The sequence below is a fragment of the Frankliniella occidentalis genome, unplaced genomic scaffold (assembly GCF_000697945.3).
Source record: "Frankliniella occidentalis isolate FOCC.00 unplaced genomic scaffold, Focc_3.1 Scaffold461, whole genome shotgun sequence".
NCBI classification, from domain to species: domain Eukaryota; kingdom Metazoa; phylum Arthropoda; class Insecta; order Thysanoptera; family Thripidae; genus Frankliniella; species Frankliniella occidentalis.
In genome coordinates this window covers 88369-109441 of record NW_026267579.1, presented here as the reverse complement: position 1 = coordinate 109441, position 21073 = coordinate 88369, and the positions used below count along the sequence as shown (strand labels likewise).

The 21073-nt window shown below is 40.5% G+C and overlaps 3 protein-coding genes across 5 annotated transcripts; 2 read left to right on the top strand and 1 right to left on the bottom strand.

Moving 5' to 3' along the window:
• Positions 1-3112, top strand: LOC113206441 (crossover junction endonuclease MUS81). Its single transcript, XM_026422537.2, has 11 exons — positions 1-140; positions 238-388; positions 476-611; positions 695-786; positions 866-1185; positions 1262-1505; positions 1588-1769; positions 1848-2061; positions 2131-2343; positions 2446-2559; positions 2640-3112. Exons 2-11 carry the CDS (start codon positions 251-253, stop codon positions 2883-2885), a joined length of 1899 nt encoding a protein of 632 aa, XP_026278322.1. The 5' UTR covers positions 1-140; positions 238-250; the 3' UTR covers positions 2886-3112.
• LOC113206432 (DNA-directed RNA polymerase I subunit RPA1) lies at positions 3094-8770 on the bottom strand. Its single transcript, XM_026422523.2, has 2 exons — positions 8545-8770; positions 3094-8441 (listed from the first exon to the last, which is right to left on the bottom strand). The coding sequence occupies exon 2, from the start codon at positions 8417-8419 to the stop codon at positions 3368-3370; it is 5052 nt and encodes a 1683-aa protein (XP_026278308.1). The 5' UTR covers positions 8420-8441; positions 8545-8770; the 3' UTR covers positions 3094-3367.
• An 843-nt stretch (positions 8771-9613) lies between these two features.
• Positions 9614-20807, top strand: LOC113205540 (nuclear receptor coactivator 6). Of its 3 annotated transcripts, none has more exons than XM_026421209.2 (13): positions 9614-9765; positions 11033-11257; positions 11523-11611; positions 11743-11871; positions 11946-12112; positions 12238-12539; positions 12661-16112; positions 16230-17555; positions 17640-17793; positions 17874-18247; positions 18338-18491; positions 18577-18986; positions 19067-20807. In XM_026421209.2, exons 4-13 carry the CDS (start codon positions 11745-11747, stop codon positions 19123-19125), a joined length of 6525 nt encoding a protein of 2174 aa, XP_026276994.1. In that variant the 5' UTR covers positions 9614-9765; positions 11033-11257; positions 11523-11611; positions 11743-11744; the 3' UTR covers positions 19126-20807. The 3 variants fall into 3 exon arrangements, with proteins under 3 accessions (XP_026276994.1, XP_026276996.1, XP_052130866.1); XM_026421211.2 differs by having other exon boundaries at positions 9659-9742; XM_052274906.1 differs by lacking the exon at positions 9614-9765 and adding an exon at positions 9897-10032.
• Positions 20808-21073: the final 266 nt, after the last annotated feature.

Genomic DNA, 21073 nt, shown 5'->3' with positions numbered 1-21073 from the left:
CCTTCCCATCCCATTTCTGTGCCCGGCGAATGCGAATCGGCAAATGTGCGGCGAATGTAAACAAACACACACAAGCCAAGTCCAATCAAGAAATTTGTTTTTGAAGTGAGAAAAATAATAGTAGTATCAAATGACATCAGGTAAAGTGTATTTTAAGTTAGCAGCATTATCATTTTATTGCGGGTTATGTTGTTGTGGGTTATGGTTACATTAGGTGTTTTATCTCACTTGTTTCAGAATTTTTCCAATAATGGAGCCTCCTAAACCAGGAATGAAAAGGGTGACAGTGCGTCCTAATCGGCCTAATCCTCTCTTTGAGCAGTGGCTGGATGAGTGGCGACAAGAAGCAGCAGAAAAAGGATCTGATATGCAATATTGTTTTGGCAAGGTAAGGATTCAAGGATTCAACGTAAGTTTTTTAGTGTGCCTTTATTTTACTTCTTATTAACATGTGCATGTTTCCATGCCTCTACAGGCTTTGAAATCATTGCGAAAATATCCATTAAGACTGAGAAGTGGGAAAGAATGTGTTATATTAGAATGTTTTGGAAATCGCTTGTGTCAGCTCCTGGATAGGAAACTTGTTGAATATCGTAAAACACACCCAGAAAGTATGAATCCCCTATATTTCACATTGTAATTGAAATTTCAATTTTAGTTCTGTTTTTGTATTGTCAGTTATGTTTTATTGTAGTGGATCTTGTTGAAGATAATATTCCTGCTGAATTAGATGCACCTGCTCTAGCACCTGCACCTGCAAAGAAAAGGAAGACTTCCAAGGGAAAGGTTAATTGTCAGCTTTTACTGTTGGGTTTCCAAAGGTAGAGCTGTGACTTTTATATCAAATAAGGTCTACATTTTTCAGAAAGGCGGAAATGATTCTCAGTCCACTAACAGCACTGACACTGTAGAACCTCCTGAGAAAGTTCCTCGCCGCACAGGGGGAAGAGAATATGTTCCTGCTTGGGGATCAGGACCATTTGCAATACTTGTAACATTGCTTAATCAAGAAGAAAAACCCAACTACCCAGGTTTTATGCTTAAAGCTGAATTACAGCTCAAAGCTCAGCCCCTTTGTGATAAGTCATTCACTCGACCAGATCCAGGGTCTCATTATACTGCATGGTCCAGCATGTCTCAGCTTGTCAAGAAGGATCTAGTTAGCAGATGCAGTAATCCTGCCAAGTATGCTAAATGTTTACAATTTGTGCCCTTGATCTGGGTCCATTAGGAACTTCTAACACGCTTTTGACTATTGTAGGTTTTCTTTGACTAATGAGGGACGAGAAATGGCAATACGTCTTCGAAATAGGTACAACGTTGAAAGTAATGGAGAGTACCAACAAACAATAGATTCACCAACAAGACAGACTCGGCCAGTGCCAGTGCAGGATTGTCTAAGTCCTAATCAAGAGCCTGAACCTTTACACAGCACTCCTCAACCCAAATCAAAGGCTCCTTCAGTGTCCCGCAAGGTTACAACTAATGTAAACAACGGGGAAATGGTAATTTTATACCACAGGTTAAATTATTTAAATTGAGTTTTAATTTAGTTCTGGATCCCATGTTAATTTGCTGGTTTTTCAGAGGCCTTCAGTGAGAGCTGTATCGCCAATACCTCACAGTAGTAAAGAATTAAACTGCAAGAGTAAAAGCAGTGAAACTGATAGACCATCAAGCAGAAATTTATGTGACACTGAGGGAACAGTTGAACTGCAAAGTGGAACCTTTGACGTGCTACTCCTTGTAGATACTTGTGAAACTGGAGGGTAAGAATATTGGAATTTTACTGTATGTTTGGAGGATATTTTTTATTGTTCTATCTGGATGAATTTTTTCCTTACCAGAGCAACAAAAAAGAATCACAATCAAACAGTGTCAGAGCTGACTCAAATGAAAGTTCCTTTTGAAGTAAGAAAATTGGAAGTTGGTGACTTTGCTTGGATTGCGAGAAGTAAAAATTCAAGAGCTGATGAATTGGTTTTGCCATACATTGTTGAACGCAAACGAATGGATGATTTGGGGGGCAGTATTAAAGATGGGCGGTTTAAAGAACAGAAGGTAAGTCTCCCTTCATTGCTCATCAGAACAATTTTACAAAATTAAATACATGCATTATTTTTGTTCCAGTTCCGTTTGAAGCAGAGTGGTATTCAAAACCTAATATATCTTGTGGAAAGCCATGGGTCAGATCAGCATGTTGGTTTGCCATTGAGCACTGTACAGCAGGCTGCAGTCAATACCCAAGTAGTAGATGGTTTTATTGTCAAACACACTATTGACCACAGACATTCCATGGCTTACCTTGCTTCCTTGACTCGTATTTTAGGGCAGACATTTTTGGTGTGTTTCTACAAAGCTCAGCATCAATACAGTTTTGAATTTTTTGAAAGATAAGTACACAATGTTATCAGTATTGTAACAATTGTTTCATCAAAATTTCAGAATAAGACATTGTTTGGATGCCCAAAAAAGGACCTAGCTGAGTATACCATGGCTGATGACTTCATTTTCTTAATGAATTTCAAGGAGTTTAAACTATGCACCAAAAAAAATAGGGTAAGTTATATGTTCACTATTTCTTTTTTGGTGTCTGCAATTATTTCTAAAAAATATTTTACCTTAATTTGCTTTTGTAGAATTTTTCAGTGAAAGAAATGTTTATTCGCCAACTAGTTCAAATGAAAGGTTTGTCTGTTGAAAAGGCGATTGCTATTGTGGGACGCTACCCAACTCCCCAAGCCATCGTCCAGGCATATCGTTTCGGAGGAGATGAAAATTTGTTGGCTGACATTCCATGTCTTGGCACAACTACTTCAAGGAGTGTCGGACCAGCCACTAGTAAAGCTGTACATTTCTTGTACAATTCTGCCAAATTGCGTTAAGCCACCTCATTTCTGTGCCTGTGCATTGCCATTGTCTTACTTTACAACAGATGTATTAAATTACTTAAAGCATGTTTTTTGAGTTTATGGATTTAATTGTAACTTGAAATTTTACTTTGCTTGCAGTCTGTTTAGTAATCTTGAATATGATTATAGTAAAATTGTTTCTTTGTTGTTGTTGTTTTTTTTTTTAACGGAATAAAAATCATTTATTTTTATACCAAATATTTAATGTTTCAAAATACAATATACACATCAGAGCCCCACTACCCAGTGTTGCTTACATTAAAACTGTGGCACTTGTTTCTAAGAATAACAGTACAACAAAATCAGAATATTTGTTAATTGGGGTTTTAGTATGGTATTTTTCTTATCCTTGGCTTTTCAAATTACAATTAGGCTATAATATCACAAATCATATCCTTGAAACAGATTTCAAGAAATCAAAATCTATCATTTTATAGGAAAACAGTGCGACATTCCTAATTGAGTTGGTGACGAAGCTGGAAAGCACCTGTCCCGCTTCTACAAGGTCTCCCAACACATATTCTACTTGATGGTGATTCAAGAGAATCACTCTTGCCTAACCATAACGATTTCTTCAGGAAACCTATTGGGGCTTCAAAGGACATTTTCTGTAAAGAAGATGGGTTGTTGTCCAGGCCTGTCCGATTCATAGGTGAAAATATTCCACTGAATGTCATAAAATCAGCAATCAACATTAAATGGCGTGGATCCACAGTGATACCATATACCTTGAACACATCCTGAATTTCTTTTACAAGCACTCTAACTGCTGCTTCAATACCATAAATGTCTGCAATGGCATGAATATCATTTGAGTAAAGCTTGTTGAGGTCAAGCAAATCTGAGTATTTAAACATTTCAATTATGTTCAGACCATCCGTCTTCAGTACAAGACCATCACGTGGGTTATTGAGAAGAAAAGCTCTCTTAAGACCTCGTACTTGACTTACTGCAGAAAGACGTGCAACCTCTTGAACAAGCACAGAAAGGTTCAATTTCTTACTTGGTATAGATATGCTAATTTTTATGACACACCATTCTTTTCTTTTCTTATCAAAGTAATACTCATCAATAAATGTATACTTGCTGAGACACATGAGTTCATTTTTTTCATTTTCTTGATGGTTTCTCTCTTCCTCATGGATAAAGCCCTTTCCATCATTATCAGAACTCTCCTCGTCTGATTCATCACTATAATTAGCAGAATCTTGATGCTTTTTTCTTTGAGATGCAGCAGTTGCATCATCATCATCTCCTTGTGCTTCTTCATCTGAACTTTCGTGACCTTCACCAGTTCCTGCTTTAGCAGCTGTAGAAAAATCAACATCTTCATCATCTTCTTCTTGAGTGGGAGCTTTGCTCTTTCCTCTCTTGGGTTTCTCAGCTGATTTTCTCACCTGATCTTCAATTGAGGTAGTTCTTCCAGAGGCCTGGATCAATTTCTTGATATGAAAATCAAGACTTGCTAAGAAATATTTCTCAATGTGTCTCAAAACGGCATCTGGAGTTGTAAAGAACAATTCCTTGTAAAATTTGAAAGGAAGAAACTGCATTCTCATAATATACTGATGTGCTCGAACTGGAGAAAGCACTAAAGATTCAGTAACTTGAACATATTCCAAAATGTCAGCTACAGTAATCTTAGTAAGTTTGCCTTTCAAACTTTCAGATTCAACTTTCAAGTTTGACACATCTTTTCTGAATGGTATCTCCATTGATGGAGTGCTGATATTTTTTGATGCTGTCATTAGGATTTCCTTAAGTCGTGGAATACCAAGAGTTACATTCATTTCACCACGACCTGCAAAGTGGAATGTATTTAAAGTCATTTGTGTGGAAGGTTCACCAACAGACTGAGCTGCCAGGAGGCCAACTGGATCTCCTGCAGGAGCTAAAGAACACATTGACTTCAGATACAGCATATCCTTAAATCCAGAATCATCTACAGAGAGGCTGGTCTTGTTTCTTGTCTTAACATAGTTTTCAATTATTTCTTCCAAACGTTCAGTCACAGCTCCTAAGTGTGAATGCGCTGGGTATGAGCTAGTGACAGGATCTGGAGCCCTTTCATTTACAACATATGGCTTCATTTCAGGGTCTGAAAGGGGTGTCTCTCGAAAAACATCAATCAATTGAGCCAAGCCTTTCTTCCTCCCAGTTTTACTGGATAACTTCTTGACATTAAATGTGTCTGTCATACCAACTGTGTAGTTTAGGAAGGTACTTCTTCTAGTTTTTCTACCACCAAACACCTTTTTCCACTTTTTCACTTTTTTCTTATGTTTGAGAATGTCCTTAGATGTATCTTCATCTCTTAATGATGATAAAAGTTTTGTGTCGTGTAACACCTTGTGGTTATCATCCAAGAAAGACATCTGCTCAGGCTTCAAAAACTGCACTTTAGAAATATCCATGCCATCTTCTCCATATGCAAATTGGACAACACTTCCGTCACTGTCTCGAACTGTCATATCATATTGTATACTTAAGCCTTCAAGATTCTTTACAAGGCACCTCTGTAAGTATCCACTCCGACTAGTTTTCACAGCTGTATCAATTAAGCCCTCACGGCCTGCCATACAGTGAAAGAAGAACTCCTGGGGTTGAATTCCTGTCATAAAACGCCCATCAATAAACCCTCCAGCTCTAGGTTGTCTATCGTAGGGGATGAAACTTGGCAGTGAGCGTCCTGATATCATTAAGGGAGGACGCTTTCCCTCTAATTCTATTTGGCCAAGCAATCCAGAAATCTGCATAGTATTCACAGTCGATCCTTTTGCTCCTGACTGCACCATCAGCTGCAAATTATTTCTGGGGAACTTTTGTAGAAGTCCCCCAGGAAGACATGTTTTATTTATATCATCTGTATAGGGGTTCAGTAAACTTTTGAATTGACTGTCAATTTCCCCACGGAAGTTCCTCTTAGGATTGCAGTAAGCCTCTTCCATCTTCTCCGTCAAGACGTCAGGTGGTGTGTCTGGAGCTAGACCTAAGGCGGCAGCAGCTGCAGTATTACCCATTTTACGGCATTCTTGAATAATCTCTGTTCTTCGTTTATCTGCCTTCTTCACAACAAGAATGTCTTCTACCCCCAAAGTAAATCCTTCCATTAGCTGAAGAAAAGCCATGAATAATTTAGCAAATGAACTAAGCAATCGGCTGGAACATTGTCCTCCATAGAGTTCATACATACAGTGCACTAAACCATATGGAGTGGCACCATAATGGGTCTTGTCAAGAACCCCACTCAACAGTTCTCCCTGTCTGATGATAACTTCCGCTTCAGACATATTATTAGAATTACCAAATGGAGTGCCACCAGCAAGCCATGGTCGAGGAGTTTCTTGTATCCACAAGTTGGCCCGAATTTTAGCAGTAGCAGTCAAATTAATCAAAGGCTTGCCAGAAGGTATAGTATTGATCAGGACCGTGGAAATAACTTGTTTACCAGACCACAATGGCATTGGCTTCATTATTGCCGGATGGAGAAGTTTTATATTGCCTGCCATGTCACCAATTGCCTGAAACACAAGCTGACAGTAATCTTCACGAGAGAAGAATTTACCGCGAATAGAAAGCCAAACTCCTGAAACCATGTGATCCTGGATTAAACCACCAAGGGGTGTGCCATCCTTTGGTACAAGATATTGGTGGCAGACATTAACAAGGTTGTAAGCTTCACTTCTTGCTAGCTCACTTTGAGGAAAGTGGGCATTCATTTCATCACCATCAAAATCAGCATTATAAGACTTACAGTTGGAGTAGTGCATTCTTAAAGTCTTCTCACCTTTAAGGATTCGAGCTTTGTGGGCCATTATACTGGGTCTATGTAGAGTGGGCTGTCGATTCAGCAATAGAATGTCGCCATTAATAAGGTGTCTGTAAACTTTCTTCATACCCTTATTGAATATCTGGGACTGATCTCCTGGTGTGAGAAGTCTTTTAGCAATAGCCTCTCTCTGCAATGGATTATTTTCATTCAATCTGCTAATATTGCCTTTTTCATCCTCTACCATGACAGCACCTGGATGAACCAGAGGTCCATTTTTAACCATTTGCCGTAGCTCTTTAACATTCCAGTGAGTGACTGGGACAGGATAGTACAATTTCAAAGCAAATGCTTCTGGGAACCCAATTTCATCAACATTCAGATTGGGATCAGGAGTTATAACAGATCGAGCAGCAAAGTTAACCCGCTTTCCCATCATATGCATACGGATAACACCTTCCTTCTTTTCCAAGACTTGTTTCAAACCTTGAACTCGTTGATCAAAAACACCACCATGTTCTGAGTCCATTAAGTGATCTGCACTGGACTGAAGTTCTTCCCATGCAAAATGGAGCTTTTCAACAGGTGTAGCACCCTGAACACCTTGCACAAGGAGCTTCCCTTCTGGTGTCATAGAATGGGATGCATCTTGTACTAATTGGATAACATTCCATAAAACCACTGAATCAGACACAACTTTCTTATACATGCCAGTCTGAGGGTGTTCACAAGGTACACCTCTGACAAAATTTACTGGGCGAACATTTGGTGGTGGCACGGGGATGACGTCAAAAAAGAAGATATCAATTGGATGGTCAATATCATGATGCTTTAGTACTGGCATTACTTCTCCCATGAATTCTTTCTCATTTGCCCATAGCTTACGAAGATGATCTCTGATTTCTTTTGGGTTGAGAGTTTGCATTCTGGCTTTTTTAACTCCTGGTGCAGTGGATAAGTCAGCAATTGATACATTGGAGTTGATAGATGAATTAGGATTAATGCTTTCATCGTTCTGTTGGTGCTTAGGAGCAACGTCAACTCTCACATTCAGACGATCTCGAAATAAAATGAATTTTAATAAGGTACCTTTGCAGTACATGCACTTCTTTTCAGTGCAAGAGGCTCTGAGCAAGCTGTTCAAATTATAATTTCGGACTGTTTCTGCAGCTTTGTTATCACTGGGCACAATATTTGAGTTGCCTCTGCTAGTGACAGTTTGAATGTAGGATGTGATCATATCCTTGTACATGGCATCTTCTACCTCTGCCGTCAAACTCTTCTTCTCTTTAATAGAGCAATGGTTTTCAACTTCTAATGCTTCTGTCATAAATCCAGCTTCGGCAAGACGAATTTGAGCAATAATTTGCCACTTGATGGCTGGTGGAAGTTGAAGTCTATAGCAATTTAAACAAGCCAGCCTCATAAATACAGAAACAGGCTTGTGGAATAGAGGATTAGTGACTGGAACGGGAAGTTCTATGTGGCCTATATGGCCAGGGCATCCATAAATATTCTTCAAGCATGTTTTACATGGATCACTTGTGTCTGTCATAGGACCCATGGCTGAATCATAGAGACCACCCGGCACAGGGTGTCCCAGAGCGTTTAATGTGAGGGGCGTCCTAATTGTCACCGTACTCATCTTGCGTATATCATCTGATGTAAACATGGTGAAAGTAACCTTTCTAGGGTCGAACACTCTTCCGACCCCCAGGCTGTTGTTTGACGATGCCATCTTGAGAAATGGTGAGCAAAGCCTGGATAAAGAAGACGCACGTTAGTAACACACACCAAAAAAACTGTATCAAAGTAAAAATAATAACAATGGATAATGTATCCATGAGGTGCGGTTCGACTCGCCTTCTATTAATAGATCCGTATTGGACGTCCGGGATTTCTTTTGAATCGGTAGTAAAAGAAGCTCATAGACGTATCAGGGATGCACTGTAGACTTTCTGTTAGAGGGTATTTCGACTGATTTGGGCATGCGAAATACAAATCAGGTCTTATCGAAAACATAACCCTAACACCACATGTTCAACGACAGCAACACAGTAAGAATACGGGGCCTTCTGAAAGTGATCACAGGCTGGAAAGGGACCGAACACTCCTTCCTCTTTCAAAAACAAAATTCATAATAGCACAACTATAAATCTGTTTTTCTACGAAGCATTTGTGTTTTCAAAATATTGAAATGTAGAGTAATTGTAGGTACGAGGATAATAGAAATTCAATTTTGCGCTGAATCTTAAGATACCTACCGGTATCAGATTGGTGCGTGTGGTTGACCTGTCAATCAAGGGAGCAAGGGGGCGGGGGGTAGTCAGCGGGTCATTTTTAAATTTTCCATGAGGAAGTAGAGTTTTCGGGAAAAGGGGGGGGGTGTCGACTGTCAAGTCACGATTTTTTGCCTCCACACAGCTGTCACTGTTAATTTCCCACCGTTCGTGTAAAAGTTCTGGTAAAGGGCCACGGGTGTTATGGGAGTCACGACTCCTACCCCTAATGATTTGTAATATGTGAAAATCATAATCATAATCTAACAAGTGGGTGGATATCCAGATAACGATACAAGTAAAATGCAGTTCTTGTTGGGACAATGACTCTAAACCTTGCTCTAAATCTGCTGAGAGCTATCTCTGGAAAGAGGAAAGTCGATTAACACTTTCCCGCAAGGGTTAGGCCTACCTGCTCTCAATCAACTGCTGATACCATCAACATTGAAATCAATGAGAAAATGTCGAAGGGAATACCCAAGATTATTATTAACATGGCGTTGATACGTGTATCGGTTGAACCGACGGTCCGACAAATCATTACGAACAGTGCGCCTTATCGTACCGGAAATCGTAAAAATATCCACATCTACTATAAGCCAATGGTAGGCCGTGTAGGAGTATGTTGACCAATGAAAGAGGTCCGTTGGACGAGGGGTAGTGGGAGGTGGCGGAAAGTCTACCCACAATTCCGTGCATCGATTTGCGCATGTCAGTTACAAGCATTGCAAATGGCGGCCCTTGTTATTGTTCCATAGCGTTTGTAAATTTGTCCATAATATGTACGTGATTTTCACTTATTTAGGTAAGAAGTGGGCTCATAGTACTGACGCTACAAGTTCGAACATATTTACGTTCATTTAACACTAGTGCGCGACGTGCACCTCCCCGAACAAATGGATAATCAACACACAGAAAATGGGTATCGTCCGATTTTACTCAACCCGAGGAGATCGCTTTTTGGATCGGTATCTAATTAATTGTGCCGTTGTCAGCGCATAAGTAGAAGGAGTGACTCATCAGAAGTGCTTTGTGGTGTATACGGTGCTGTTAAGAGTTGTTTTGCTCCGACGTAAGTGTTTGGAGACAGCGTAACCTAATTTTGACTGACGGCCGAAGGAGCATGCTGGAACGGTCTCCACTCCCCCAGCTCAAAATGGAGGCCGACTTGTCGGTAAAATTTGATGTAATATTATATACCCCGCGACCTTTTTGCACACCATACTTTTCTTTTTACTCTGGCGCACTGTGCAATTCGCCCGTTTCACACTAAATACAGTCTTGGGCTTCTTTATCGGCGGTGCCACTGAGATTGGACACAGGGTCCCCGCGCGGACCTGGGCTAGGCCACCAGACCAACACATCAGAGTGCCCACCGGTGCTTCGCCAATTTAAAGTATTGACTCAGTACCAAATCCATGTTTTTCTTTCCTTACGTTTTTGCTGGCTTCTCTCTCGATCTTGTTAATTGTAATTTAAGTATCTTTTGCTGTGTTGTTAAAACTTCACGACTTCTCTTTCCCCAAATCATTCATCCCCTCCAAATTTATTTTAATCTGATATATTTCTTCCTTTTTGGTCTAGAATTATTTGTTAAGTATCTGATTCATCTGCTGTTGTTTTTTTTATTGAAAGTTTTCATCAGTCATTGATATGTTCTAATATCAACTATTATTAATCATTAGATAGTTATGCAAATTTATTCTGCAAATTTTTGCATATTATTATCATACAACCAATAATATGTGTCAGCAAAGATGTTAATTTGAGTTATCGAACATTAGTATATGAAATTTCCAAATTTGATTTGCGTTCCACTGACTAACCTCAACTCATTGAAGTGTTGTTTTATTCAATTTTTATTGTTCCCTTCCCATTGTTATCAAGCAGCTTTTCAAATTTCAGTGTGCAAGTAGTCTCAACATTTACCTTTTGTTTTACTTCATTTTAGTTTTCATTCTATATCATGTTGGTTTATCTCTTTCAATCTCAGACTCCATCAGTGACATTGTTATTTTCATTGTCTTGTAATGTGTTATTAATTTGTGTTTTTGTTTTGTTCTGCTTTGCAGGTGTGATTATTATGTCAAGGACTTAAGCTGATGAGGAAATTTGTGTGATTTTTTTTTAATGAAGTGAAGTGGTGACAGTGGAGTGTTTGTGAAATTGTCTTTCACCTAACCTTACCACCAAGACATTGGAGACCATACCAAAAATATCATCATGCATCTTGAGTGTATTCTCAATTTCTGTGCTGACCTTACAAATACTTAGAATGCACGAGGACTGTCTATTTAGTAAGTCATCTTATTTTGCACCTTTTTCAATTTTAATCACAATTATGCACCACCACCCCAAGATATATTGTTGTTGATAAAGGTGATCAGATCATGATGATAGCATATTAGTATTGAACTAACTGAAATGTAATTTCCTGTATTACATTTATTTTTTTGTATTAAAAGCAAATTGTTAATGTTAACTGTCATTGAAATTTGGCTGTCCGCTTCTTTATTTTTAAAAATTTTGATATCGACTAATTGAAAGTTTCTGTTACCTCAGGTTTGGCGGTGTGCAGCTCGTTGCTGCTTGGGCTTGTGTGAGGTGCAATGAGCTCTTGATTTGGAGCAAGAGCATGTGAGACTTGTCTGGTAAGCGCCTTTTAAATCAATATTGTACTGAAAGTCATCATTGTTTGTTTCTAAATGTTAGGGAAAGAAGTTGTATTATTTTTATTCTAATAAGAATTTTGTAATTACTAATTAGTTTTCCTTCTTCCCAGCCATGGCAGCGGATAGTGATGGAGACCTGATTGAGACGGTGGTCACATGTCAGGGAGACCTAACAGACCCAGATTTTCCTCAAAAGTTTCAGAAGATAGTGGATGAACTTAATTGCCTACTTTGCAGAGGTACATTTTGCTGTCATATTTTATTTACCTTTGTGTCTTTTCTTGTTTTCTTAAAATTTTTATTTGTGTTATAGGTGATGGGGAGTCCTTGCAAGTCTCCAAAGTGGAACCATGGAATTCAGTTCGTGTGACATTCAACATTCCACGAGAGGCTGCCCAGCGGCTTCGCCAGCTAGCAGAGGAGGGAAGTCAAGCTCTCTCTGCGCTTGGTATATTGTCTGTCCAAGTTCAAGGCGATCAGGTATGTTTGTTCTTTTGAGCGCTTAGTGATTTGCTAGCCAACTTTAATTGGAATTAAGTTTATAAAATGACTTATTTTTGGTGTCTCAATGTTTTACAATCTTTCACATCTTTTAAATTCGACAGGTCATATCTCTGACAATTGCCAACCGTTTTGGTGGAGAACCTCAGGAAATACGTGTTTCTGCGGCCCCTGCAAATTCCGATGGAGCGTCTACGTCAGGTGTGTCCACTCCTTCGGGAGGACTGGGAGGTCTCATGCGAAACGTGGCTCAAGCCATGGCCAGTGTACCTACCACACCAAATGTGGTCGCTCCAAGCAATGGCGAACCCATACCTCAATTTCCTCCATCAAAGCCACCTTCAGCAACTGTGGTGACTCCTGGAACTCAAATGAACCCAGCTACCCCTCCAGCTCAAGGATCAAGGTTTGTTAAATTGATTTTTTCTTCTTTCTTTCCTTCATTTGTTTATTTTTCATTGTGCATTTTCTGTGTGTATTGTTGGAAACAATTAACTTATTTCTCTTTCTTTATCTATCTTCCTTAGGCCACCTGGTCAAGGGCCATTCCCCTTCAACAGTATGACCCAGGCAGCTCAGATGATGCAAGGAAGAGATGTTCAGCAAGGAATACCAACCCCACCACAGTCAGCAGTAGCTCCTCAGGCCCAGCCACAGCCACCTCCTCCTCCTTATCCAAGTGGTCAAAATTTGAAATTGGCCAATCCTGCCAATGTAGCATTATCAAGCCCTTTACTAGTGAACCTTCTGCAGAACGATGGGAATCCTGGTTCTCCTGTTGGAAACCATGTAAACAAGATGCTTCCGCCAACTGGAAGCACCTCCGACAAACCTGTAGCAAGAGTTCGTGGTCAAGGGAAGAATGCTCAGCCTCGTCGAAGAACATCTGTCACAGAAATCAGTCAAGATCTAAAAAGATCAGCCCCTCCTTCCCCTGCATTGAGCACAGGCGAAATTGTGACCAATCACCTACAGCATCATATTGGCTCCTCAGCCTTTGTGAGTACTGTTCCCTCACCTCCAACTGCCTTACAGTCCCAGCGACTACCCGCAGAAAGTTCTGCACCTCTCATTCCTTCTCAGCAACCTTCATTCAATCAAGTTGGACCTCAAGCTGCTGGCCATACATCTCAGCCTCAACAACCACCTCAACAGCAGCAACACTCAATGCCTGCAGTTGGTATTCCGCAGCAAGTGCAACAACAGTCAGACTTGCAGACAAACTTGCTATCAAACCCTGTGCCCCTGGCACAACAACAGATCCCGACCTTAGTCCCTTCATCGCCTCAAGTAGACCAGTTCAGAATGCAAAGACCTATTCCTCCATCAAATGTTCAACAGCAAATGACTATTGGAAGCCCTCAAATTCGTCAAAGACCCCCTGTAGCACAGAAACCTGTGAACCCCAATGGAGTTTCTTCGATTGGTCCCTCTTCACTTCCCCCTGGAGTTGGTCAAGGAACGCCAGGAACTGGCTTATCTCCTGTGTCATCTGCTCCATCTCAAGCATCATCTGTTTTGCCGAATGTGTTGTCCTCTGCCTTACCTTCAACCGCAACACATTCAGCGGCAATGCCATCCCAGCCTCCATCACAATCTTCCGTTTTACCGGTGAAAGCATCGTCTTTGGCGTCAGGAACACCTCCTCTAAGCCAGTCAACAACTCCCTCAAGTGTCCCAAGTACATTAGTACCTCAAATACAGGCTCAAGGCCAGGGTCGAGCTCCCCTTCAGCCTTCAAGATTACCTGGACAAGGTCAGCAGCAGCCTCAACCTCAACAACCGCAGCAACCGCAGCAGCAGCCGCAACAGCCACAGCCGCAACAGCTACAACAAGTACCACCCCCACCACCACCACCACCTCCACCGCCACCGGCACAGCAGCTTCAATATCAGCAAATGCACCAACAACAAATGCAACATCTCCAACAACAGCAGCAACAACTTCAACAACAACAACAGTTGCAACAGCAGCAGCTTCAACAACAGCAGCAGCAGCAGCTTCAACAACAACAGCAGCAGCTTCAACAACAGCAACAACTTCAGCAGCAACAACAACAACAACTTCAGCAGCAACAACAACTTCAGCAGCAACAGCTTCAACAACAAAGATTTCAGCAGAGATCAATGGCCCCTCGGATGAACTCTCCTACTGATGCACAGCCTCAACAGCCACCAATGGTGCCGCAATATAGTCAACAAGAGTATCAGCGGTTCCCAGGTGTTGATCCTCGTCTAGCCAACCCTGCAGCGCAGCCAATGACTCCTGGCACAATGGCTGTTAGACACCCAATGGGAGTGGGCATGTCTGGACCTCTGAGGCAGCCTCAGCCCCAGCAAGCAATGTGGTCAAATACCCCACCTGGTACCCAAAATCTTAACCCAAATTCTACCCAAAGCCTTAACTCAAGTCTGATTCAGAATACTGGTCAAGGACCCATGAGTTCTCCATACCCATCTAATAGCCAAGGTATGGTTCCCCCTCAACAGCAATTGCTCTTGCCTCAACAATCCCAGCAGCAAACCATGCCAGTGGCACCTCTTCCACCGGTGGAAAATAAAGAAACTAGTCAAAATGCAGAGGAACCCCGTAAGGCAAATAATGCTGCTAGTCCACCAACACCACCTCCTGCTCTAACTTCTTCAGGTAAAGAACGTCAGTTCCTCATTAATCCTCTTACTGGCATGTTGGAACCAATGCCTAGTGAATCAAGCTCTGACTCAGAAGTTGAGGCAACTGACAAAAATATTGATACTCTAAAGGAAGATTCATTTTTTAACTTCTCTTCGCCTCTTAATGATCTATCTAACTCAGTTTATTCTGATGATGATGATGACGTAAGCTCTCCCATATCTCGAAGAGCTGACACAACCACCACAACCACAGATCAATCTGATTCTGAAGCTACTGTCAGGTCCACGACCAGTGAGACCTCTATTAGTAGGCGAGCTCGAATTAAGACTGCTCGAGATGCAAACAACAGCCCAGCTCCTGAAAAAATAAAGCTTCGTCTGAAGCTTGATTCAGCTTACAAGGTTGTTGGTTCTAGTGGGGGAAGTGGTGCTGTTCCTTTTGGTGCACAGCCTGGCCCCTCACAACCTGGCACACCTAACAGTGGAGTTTCTACTGAGGAGCCTCGCGTACCGCCTCTCCACATCTCTCTCAGAGGCAGAGGACCAATGGTAGTAAGAGACCGAAAAGAGAGCAAAAAGTGGATAAAAGAAGTTGCTGTGAACAGTGGAGTTGCCCCTGTAAATGTAGATTCTACTAAGAAGTTCAAGCCGGGAAAACTGGTTGCTGGTGGAAGTCCTTCTGCAACAGAAAATATCCGTTTGAAGAAGCCTCATCTTGTACCAGGTTCTGTTCAAAGTTCGGTCCCTGGACCAGGCTCGCCCACAACAGAGTCAGCAAATATGATACGGACTAGCATTGCTGGTGGTGAAAAGATGCGAACCAAAACAAAAGTAGCTCGTCACCGTTCAGATGAGGATTTGGCTGCTCGCCCTGTACTGGAACCTGGTGAAATTGTTATGCCAAATCCTAATGTAGGAAAAATGAAGCCAGCAAGTGTTGTTTCTAATATTGGCTCCTTACCTGTTACTTTAAGTACACCCACTAGCAGTTCCAGTAATCCTATCAAAGCTTTTCCTGAAAAGGATGTAGCAGTAAGGATTGCTAATCGCCCCAACACTGCTCAGCTTTTACCTAGTAATGCACGTGGCCTTGTTAAAAATCGTAAACAGAAGAAGAAAGTTCTTCCTACCACAGGAAGCTTTCAAGAATCAGTTTCATCTGAAGGCAAAATTGTTGCAACTGATGAATCTGAGAGTGTTGGTGTATCACCCGCCACTTCCCCCAATGTGAGGTGGAGTGTGGAGGGTGAAGCAGCCAGTGATATTGGGCAGAATGGGGTTGGAAATGGGGATGAAGAGAAGAGAAAGAGACCTGTTGGATCAGAAAAGGATATTAACTTTCCAGGTATGTTTGGATTCTATCAGTTTTGAACACAAAATACTACTGCATAGACTTATGGCTTTGGAATTTATGTATGGGTTTAGCATAGTGCTATATAATTATTTTATTTGTTTGTTTCAGATTCTCTAGCAGCGGTGGCTTCAAAAATTACCCCTAGATCACCTGCTCCGTCATCAGAGTCAAGCTGTAATCCAGACAGTTCAGATGTTGTGGCTGCCAAACCTGGGGAGCATGACAACAAACCTGTGATAAATACCATTAGGACAGTGAATGCATCTAAAGCAAAAAAAGTGGACCATTTAAGGCATGGTAGAAAATTGTCCAGCTCTTTAAATAAATCTGTTATGAAGACCGCTGTAATGAATGAGGCTGTGCTGAATCATCGTAAAACTTTGCAATCAAGACTAGAACTGCATGAAGGTCAAGATCATTTTTCCCAGCATCACAAGGCAATTATAGAGAGTTGCCGTCAAATTCAGAAAATATCTAACCATGATGGCAAACGTCTGATGAAAAAGGCCGAAAAGGGGGAAAGGCTTATGGAGCGTCTACCAGTTGGTGATTTAGTTATATCTGAAGCTAAGATCAAGCAACAGTTTCTTGAGGGTGAACCCAGAAAAAACACAACTGTATTGGACAAGATAGATGTTCCTCCGGTTGCCGAGGCTGAAGCTGCTCCAACTGCTGGTGCTGAACAAGGAAACACCCAAGGAGAAGATTCAGGCATTGAATCCATGGATGCATTGTCTGAAAAATCGCCAAACCAGGGTGAGTCTCCTTGTCGAAAAGATGAGAAAGAAATTGAGTCATCATGCTTACCCCAAGAGAAGAAACCTTGCGTTATATCCACCTCACCATCAGAATCTAAAGTTCAGTGTAGTGAAGTAAAAACCGAGCCCATTCAAACAAACTCACTTAATTCAAAACCTGGAGATGAAGTGGCAGCCAGCATTGCAACAGTATTATCAACCAAACCTGTGATTCCAACCTCATCAACCAAGCATGTCTCTCCACAAGTTAGTCCTCTTAAAGACTCTCTAGTGAGTGCAATGGCTGCCAAAGTTAAATCTGCAATGGAATCCAGTCCAACAAAAGTGAGTGACCAAAAGCCAAAAGTGGAACCAAAAATAGAACTCACTGCCCCAGCAACAGATGAAACAACCGTACCAATAGGCTCTCCAACATTAGAAGATCCTCAACCTATCAGAATAACTCCCCCATTGTACACCTATTCCAACCCAGAAAAACATAGAGATGAAACCCCATCTCCTACTAATCTTGAAGAAGAAGATGGAGACCCATCAACTGAAGATGGCTTACTTGATTGCCCTTCTCCTGGTGGTGCTTCGGGTAGTGCTATACAAAGAAGAAGGGAGAGGAAGAGAAGAATGTTAATGAGAAACATTGAGAAAGTACGATCATCAGCTGGTGATGAACAGGAAGATGGTATGTAGCCTTGACCCAGTGATTATGACTGCTCTGTTTATGGTTTTTAATAAGGCCAGGTTGATATGAATTTAATTATTACAGGTGGCCTTGCTGTTGGATCATCTGCTTCCACTGTCAATGATTTTGGAGGAAAAGCCGCCAGTGTTCCTAAAACTATGCTTCAACAACTTCTTATTGAGATACCACCAGATGGCCTCGAGAGGAGAGGTGGACGTAGTACCCGTTCTCAAAACAGGTATTTTGAACTCAGCTTTGTTTCTTTTTAAGGATAATAATTTCATGTAAACTAATCTCATATTATCTATTTCCAAATAGAATGGGTCATCCTAGTCCTGATGTTTCACTAAATTTAAAGACTCCAAAGTCTAGCCCTGGAGGAGGACCAGTGCTGCGTGGGTCAGATGATAGGTCTTCTTCACCAATTGTAACTGGAAGAAATAACTCTAACAAGCCAAGCCCTAACCCTGTACCAAGAATGAAACGGAAAAGGCAAAATTCTGATTCAAGTGCTGCATCTAGCGTCACAGATGATCTCAATGTAACATCATCTTCAACCCCTAGACCAGGCAAAAGAAAGTGTTCTGAAAATGCAGTTGAGCTTATTAAGGCGTGTATGGGTGTTGATGGTCAAAAGCCAACAGATCCAACTGTAGAAATTACTCCTCAAATTATGCGAAAATCTCGGAGAGGTAACAATTACATCTAAAACCTTTATTTTTTTTTATTTTTTTTTATTTTTTTGGTTTGCTTTGGCATGTACTTACTTATTTAATTTTTAGGTGGTAGCTCAGCATCAGTAGATGTTGAGTCTTCAGATGATGAGCCACTTATAGAGATAGTGGGTAAGGGACGCAGAGATGATGGAGCTGTCTCACCTGGTGCTCAGTCTGTTAGTAGTACATCCAGTCGCACAGCCAAAGATGAGGACACAAAGTAAGCCTCTGCGAAAAGAAGTCTATTAACAGAGATGTAAAATAATGTGTATTAATCAATAATATTTTTTCCTCCTTTGTTGTAGGTCTAATAGTTCAACATCCAAGACAGGAAGATCCAGTGCTAATCTTTCCACCAAAAGTCAAGCTTCACCTTTGGGCAGTAACTCATCAACTGCATCATCAGCATCAACTTCTTCTTCAACTAGCAATAGCAATGGAACTAGTTCTACAACCACAGTGACCAGACGATCCGGTCGTCAGACAGCTGTAGCTGGGCCTGCTCCATCATCCAACAATTCTGGGGCAACTCCTGTTAATAAGACGAATGCATCGAGTAATAGCATTACTGGTGGGACACGAGCTGCAACAGCAGTCAAATCAGGGCCTGCAGCACCAAATACTACAAGTACAAGTGTGACTGTGGCTGCAAGTGTTACAACTCTCTCACAAGAAGAGGTCAAAACCCGACGCAAAACCAGAAGTGTAGCTAATGGTATGTTTGAATTGAACACTGAGTTTTTCTGTAATATCTTTAGTGCTTTAAGTATTTTAATATCCCATTTTTCCTTGCAGCATCTGAAGCTGACACAGCAGGGAGCAAGAGACGGAGAACATCCAAAGATGGCAAGTGACAATCGGATTGGGTGGAGGAAGATCCACCCATTTCTTCTTTTACTGATTCCCCCCTCTCATCTCCAGTATGTGATGATGACATATTGGAAAATGACATGGGAACAGTGCTGGCCACTCTTCAAGTCTCCGATGGGGCAGTGCAATCTTGTGGCTGACACCAGATACAGACAATTTTCAGACTGTGTTAAGCCTTCTGCTTTCTGTGAAACTGATTTGTGAAATGGCTTCCACCCATCTTTGGGATGTGCTTTTAAGTTGATTTTTATGATTTTATGCCATTGAGTCTGTAATCAGTAACCCCTTAAAGACCATAACTTACTAAGTGTGGTATAAAATAACATCATGGCTTGTTTTTCTCAGCTAATTTTTGTAAAATAATGAGCTGATGTAAGGGATTGCAAACTCTCCCATTGGAACTATCTTGAATATTAGCTTCTTAAAAGTTATTTTTATGAAGTGTTTTAGTATTGTCATTTACATGTACTTTTTATAACCTTAAGATTGTTCACTCTTTTATTAAATTTAATGTTTTTTTCTATTTTAAAATGTTATATTCACTTGTAGTTTCTGCTCACAATGCAGCCTCAGGTCTCATCTTGTTAAGTATTTTCAACTTAAAGCAGCTAATATTCAAGAAAGATTGTCTTGACAAACATATTTCCGTACTTGTGGTTCCTGGTCTCCTACATTGTGGGCATTTCTGTGTTTTGTTGCACATTCTTGAAGTATTTCTTGGGAGTCAATAAGAAACTTTAATCTGTGCATATGTATCTCACTTTTAGGCTGTTCACTATTTAGATAAAAGTGGTAAAATAATTCCTACTAGCTCAACACTACCAAGTACAAAACAGATGTGTGTCTAGTTTAAGTTGGTTTGCAAACCTAAAGCTCTGCTGAGGACTGACTTGAGTATACAAATTCAAGATTTTAAAAGGGAACATATTATTAAAATTTTAATTGAATGACAATATGTTTCAGCTTGACCCTTTGGTTCATTCAAGAATCTTGTTGTATACCATTGTAGAATCAGTTATCCTGTACCACCTAAGACTGAGCAATGAAATAGTAACAGGCTTGTTATCTGGCTAGTAGGTTTGATTTAAACTATGCGTTTTTTTAGGTTTGGTTTTAGGTGGTTTGCTAATCTGCATTGCCTTTTGTCGCAAAAAAATGTTATGCACTTGAGGGCAGCCTGATATTAACGTTGAGAAGCCTTTTGGTTGCCTCTATTTTGAGCTTCACAGTATCAACTGTCTGTTTGTCTGTGTGTCCGTCCAGTAAGTTAAAAAAAAAATTAATATTATTATTATTTCAGTCTTGTCTTATCTGTTTTTAAGCTCTCATATCTTTATAGTGTAAATAACTTGTTATTATTACACCCTTAAAGCAAAAGTAACTTGTTGAAATTTATGCTCCTTTTTTTTGTTTTTTTTTATTTGATGAAAAATGAAAACAAAATCAACAGTTATGTTCTTTTCAGTTTTTTTTATTTTAATTGTTAATTTCGTTTTAAGTCTGTACACAAAGTTAGTCGCTCTGGCAACTTAAGTAAAACAAGAAAATTTTACCTCGTAAAGCTACAGCAAACATATTGCGTATGTTTGTTATTGCAGACTTCCTCAACTGTGAACATCATGTTTTCCTTTTTGTCAATAAATTGTTATAGGTTGGGTGCCTTGCAGTGAGCGGCTTTCATATTGGCCAGGGTATAATGATTTCTCTGTATGTGTGTGTTCTTTAGAAAAAAGTATGTGTGCGTGTGTGTGTGTTTGTTAGTGACATGAATTTGAGTGATAGTTGATGATAGTTGATTTGCAGAGTGTAAATTTTGCATATGAAACCCCACTGCACTTGTCAGTTCAAAGAAAATGAAATTATAATGGAGCAAGTGCCATGCTAGCTTTGGGCACTGGGCTCATTGTTGTTTGTACAGTGTTTTATCTTTTT

Coding starts and splice junctions, on each gene's coding strand:
- LOC113206441 (XM_026422537.2), top strand. CDS start 251: ATGGAGCCTCCTAAACCAGGAATGAAAAGGGTGACAGTGCGTCCTAAT. Junction 1,186..1,261: donor AGATGCAGTAATCCTGCCAA/GTATGCTAAATG, acceptor TGACTATTGTAG/GTTTTCTTTGACTAATGAGG. Junction 1,506..1,587: donor ATGTAAACAACGGGGAAATG/GTAATTTTATAC, acceptor CTGGTTTTTCAG/AGGCCTTCAGTGAGAGCTGT.
- LOC113205540 (XM_026421209.2), top strand. CDS start 11,745: ATGGCAGCGGATAGTGATGGAGACCTGATTGAGACGGTGGTCACATGT. Junction 17,794..17,873: donor AGTACCCGTTCTCAAAACAG/GTATTTTGAACT, acceptor ATTTCCAAATAG/AATGGGTCATCCTAGTCCTG. Junction 18,492..18,576: donor GCCAAAGATGAGGACACAAA/GTAAGCCTCTGC, acceptor CCTTTGTTGTAG/GTCTAATAGTTCAACATCCA.
- LOC113206432 (XM_026422523.2), bottom strand. CDS start 8,419: ATGGCATCGTCAAACAACAGCCTGGGGGTCGGAAGAGTGTTCGACCCT.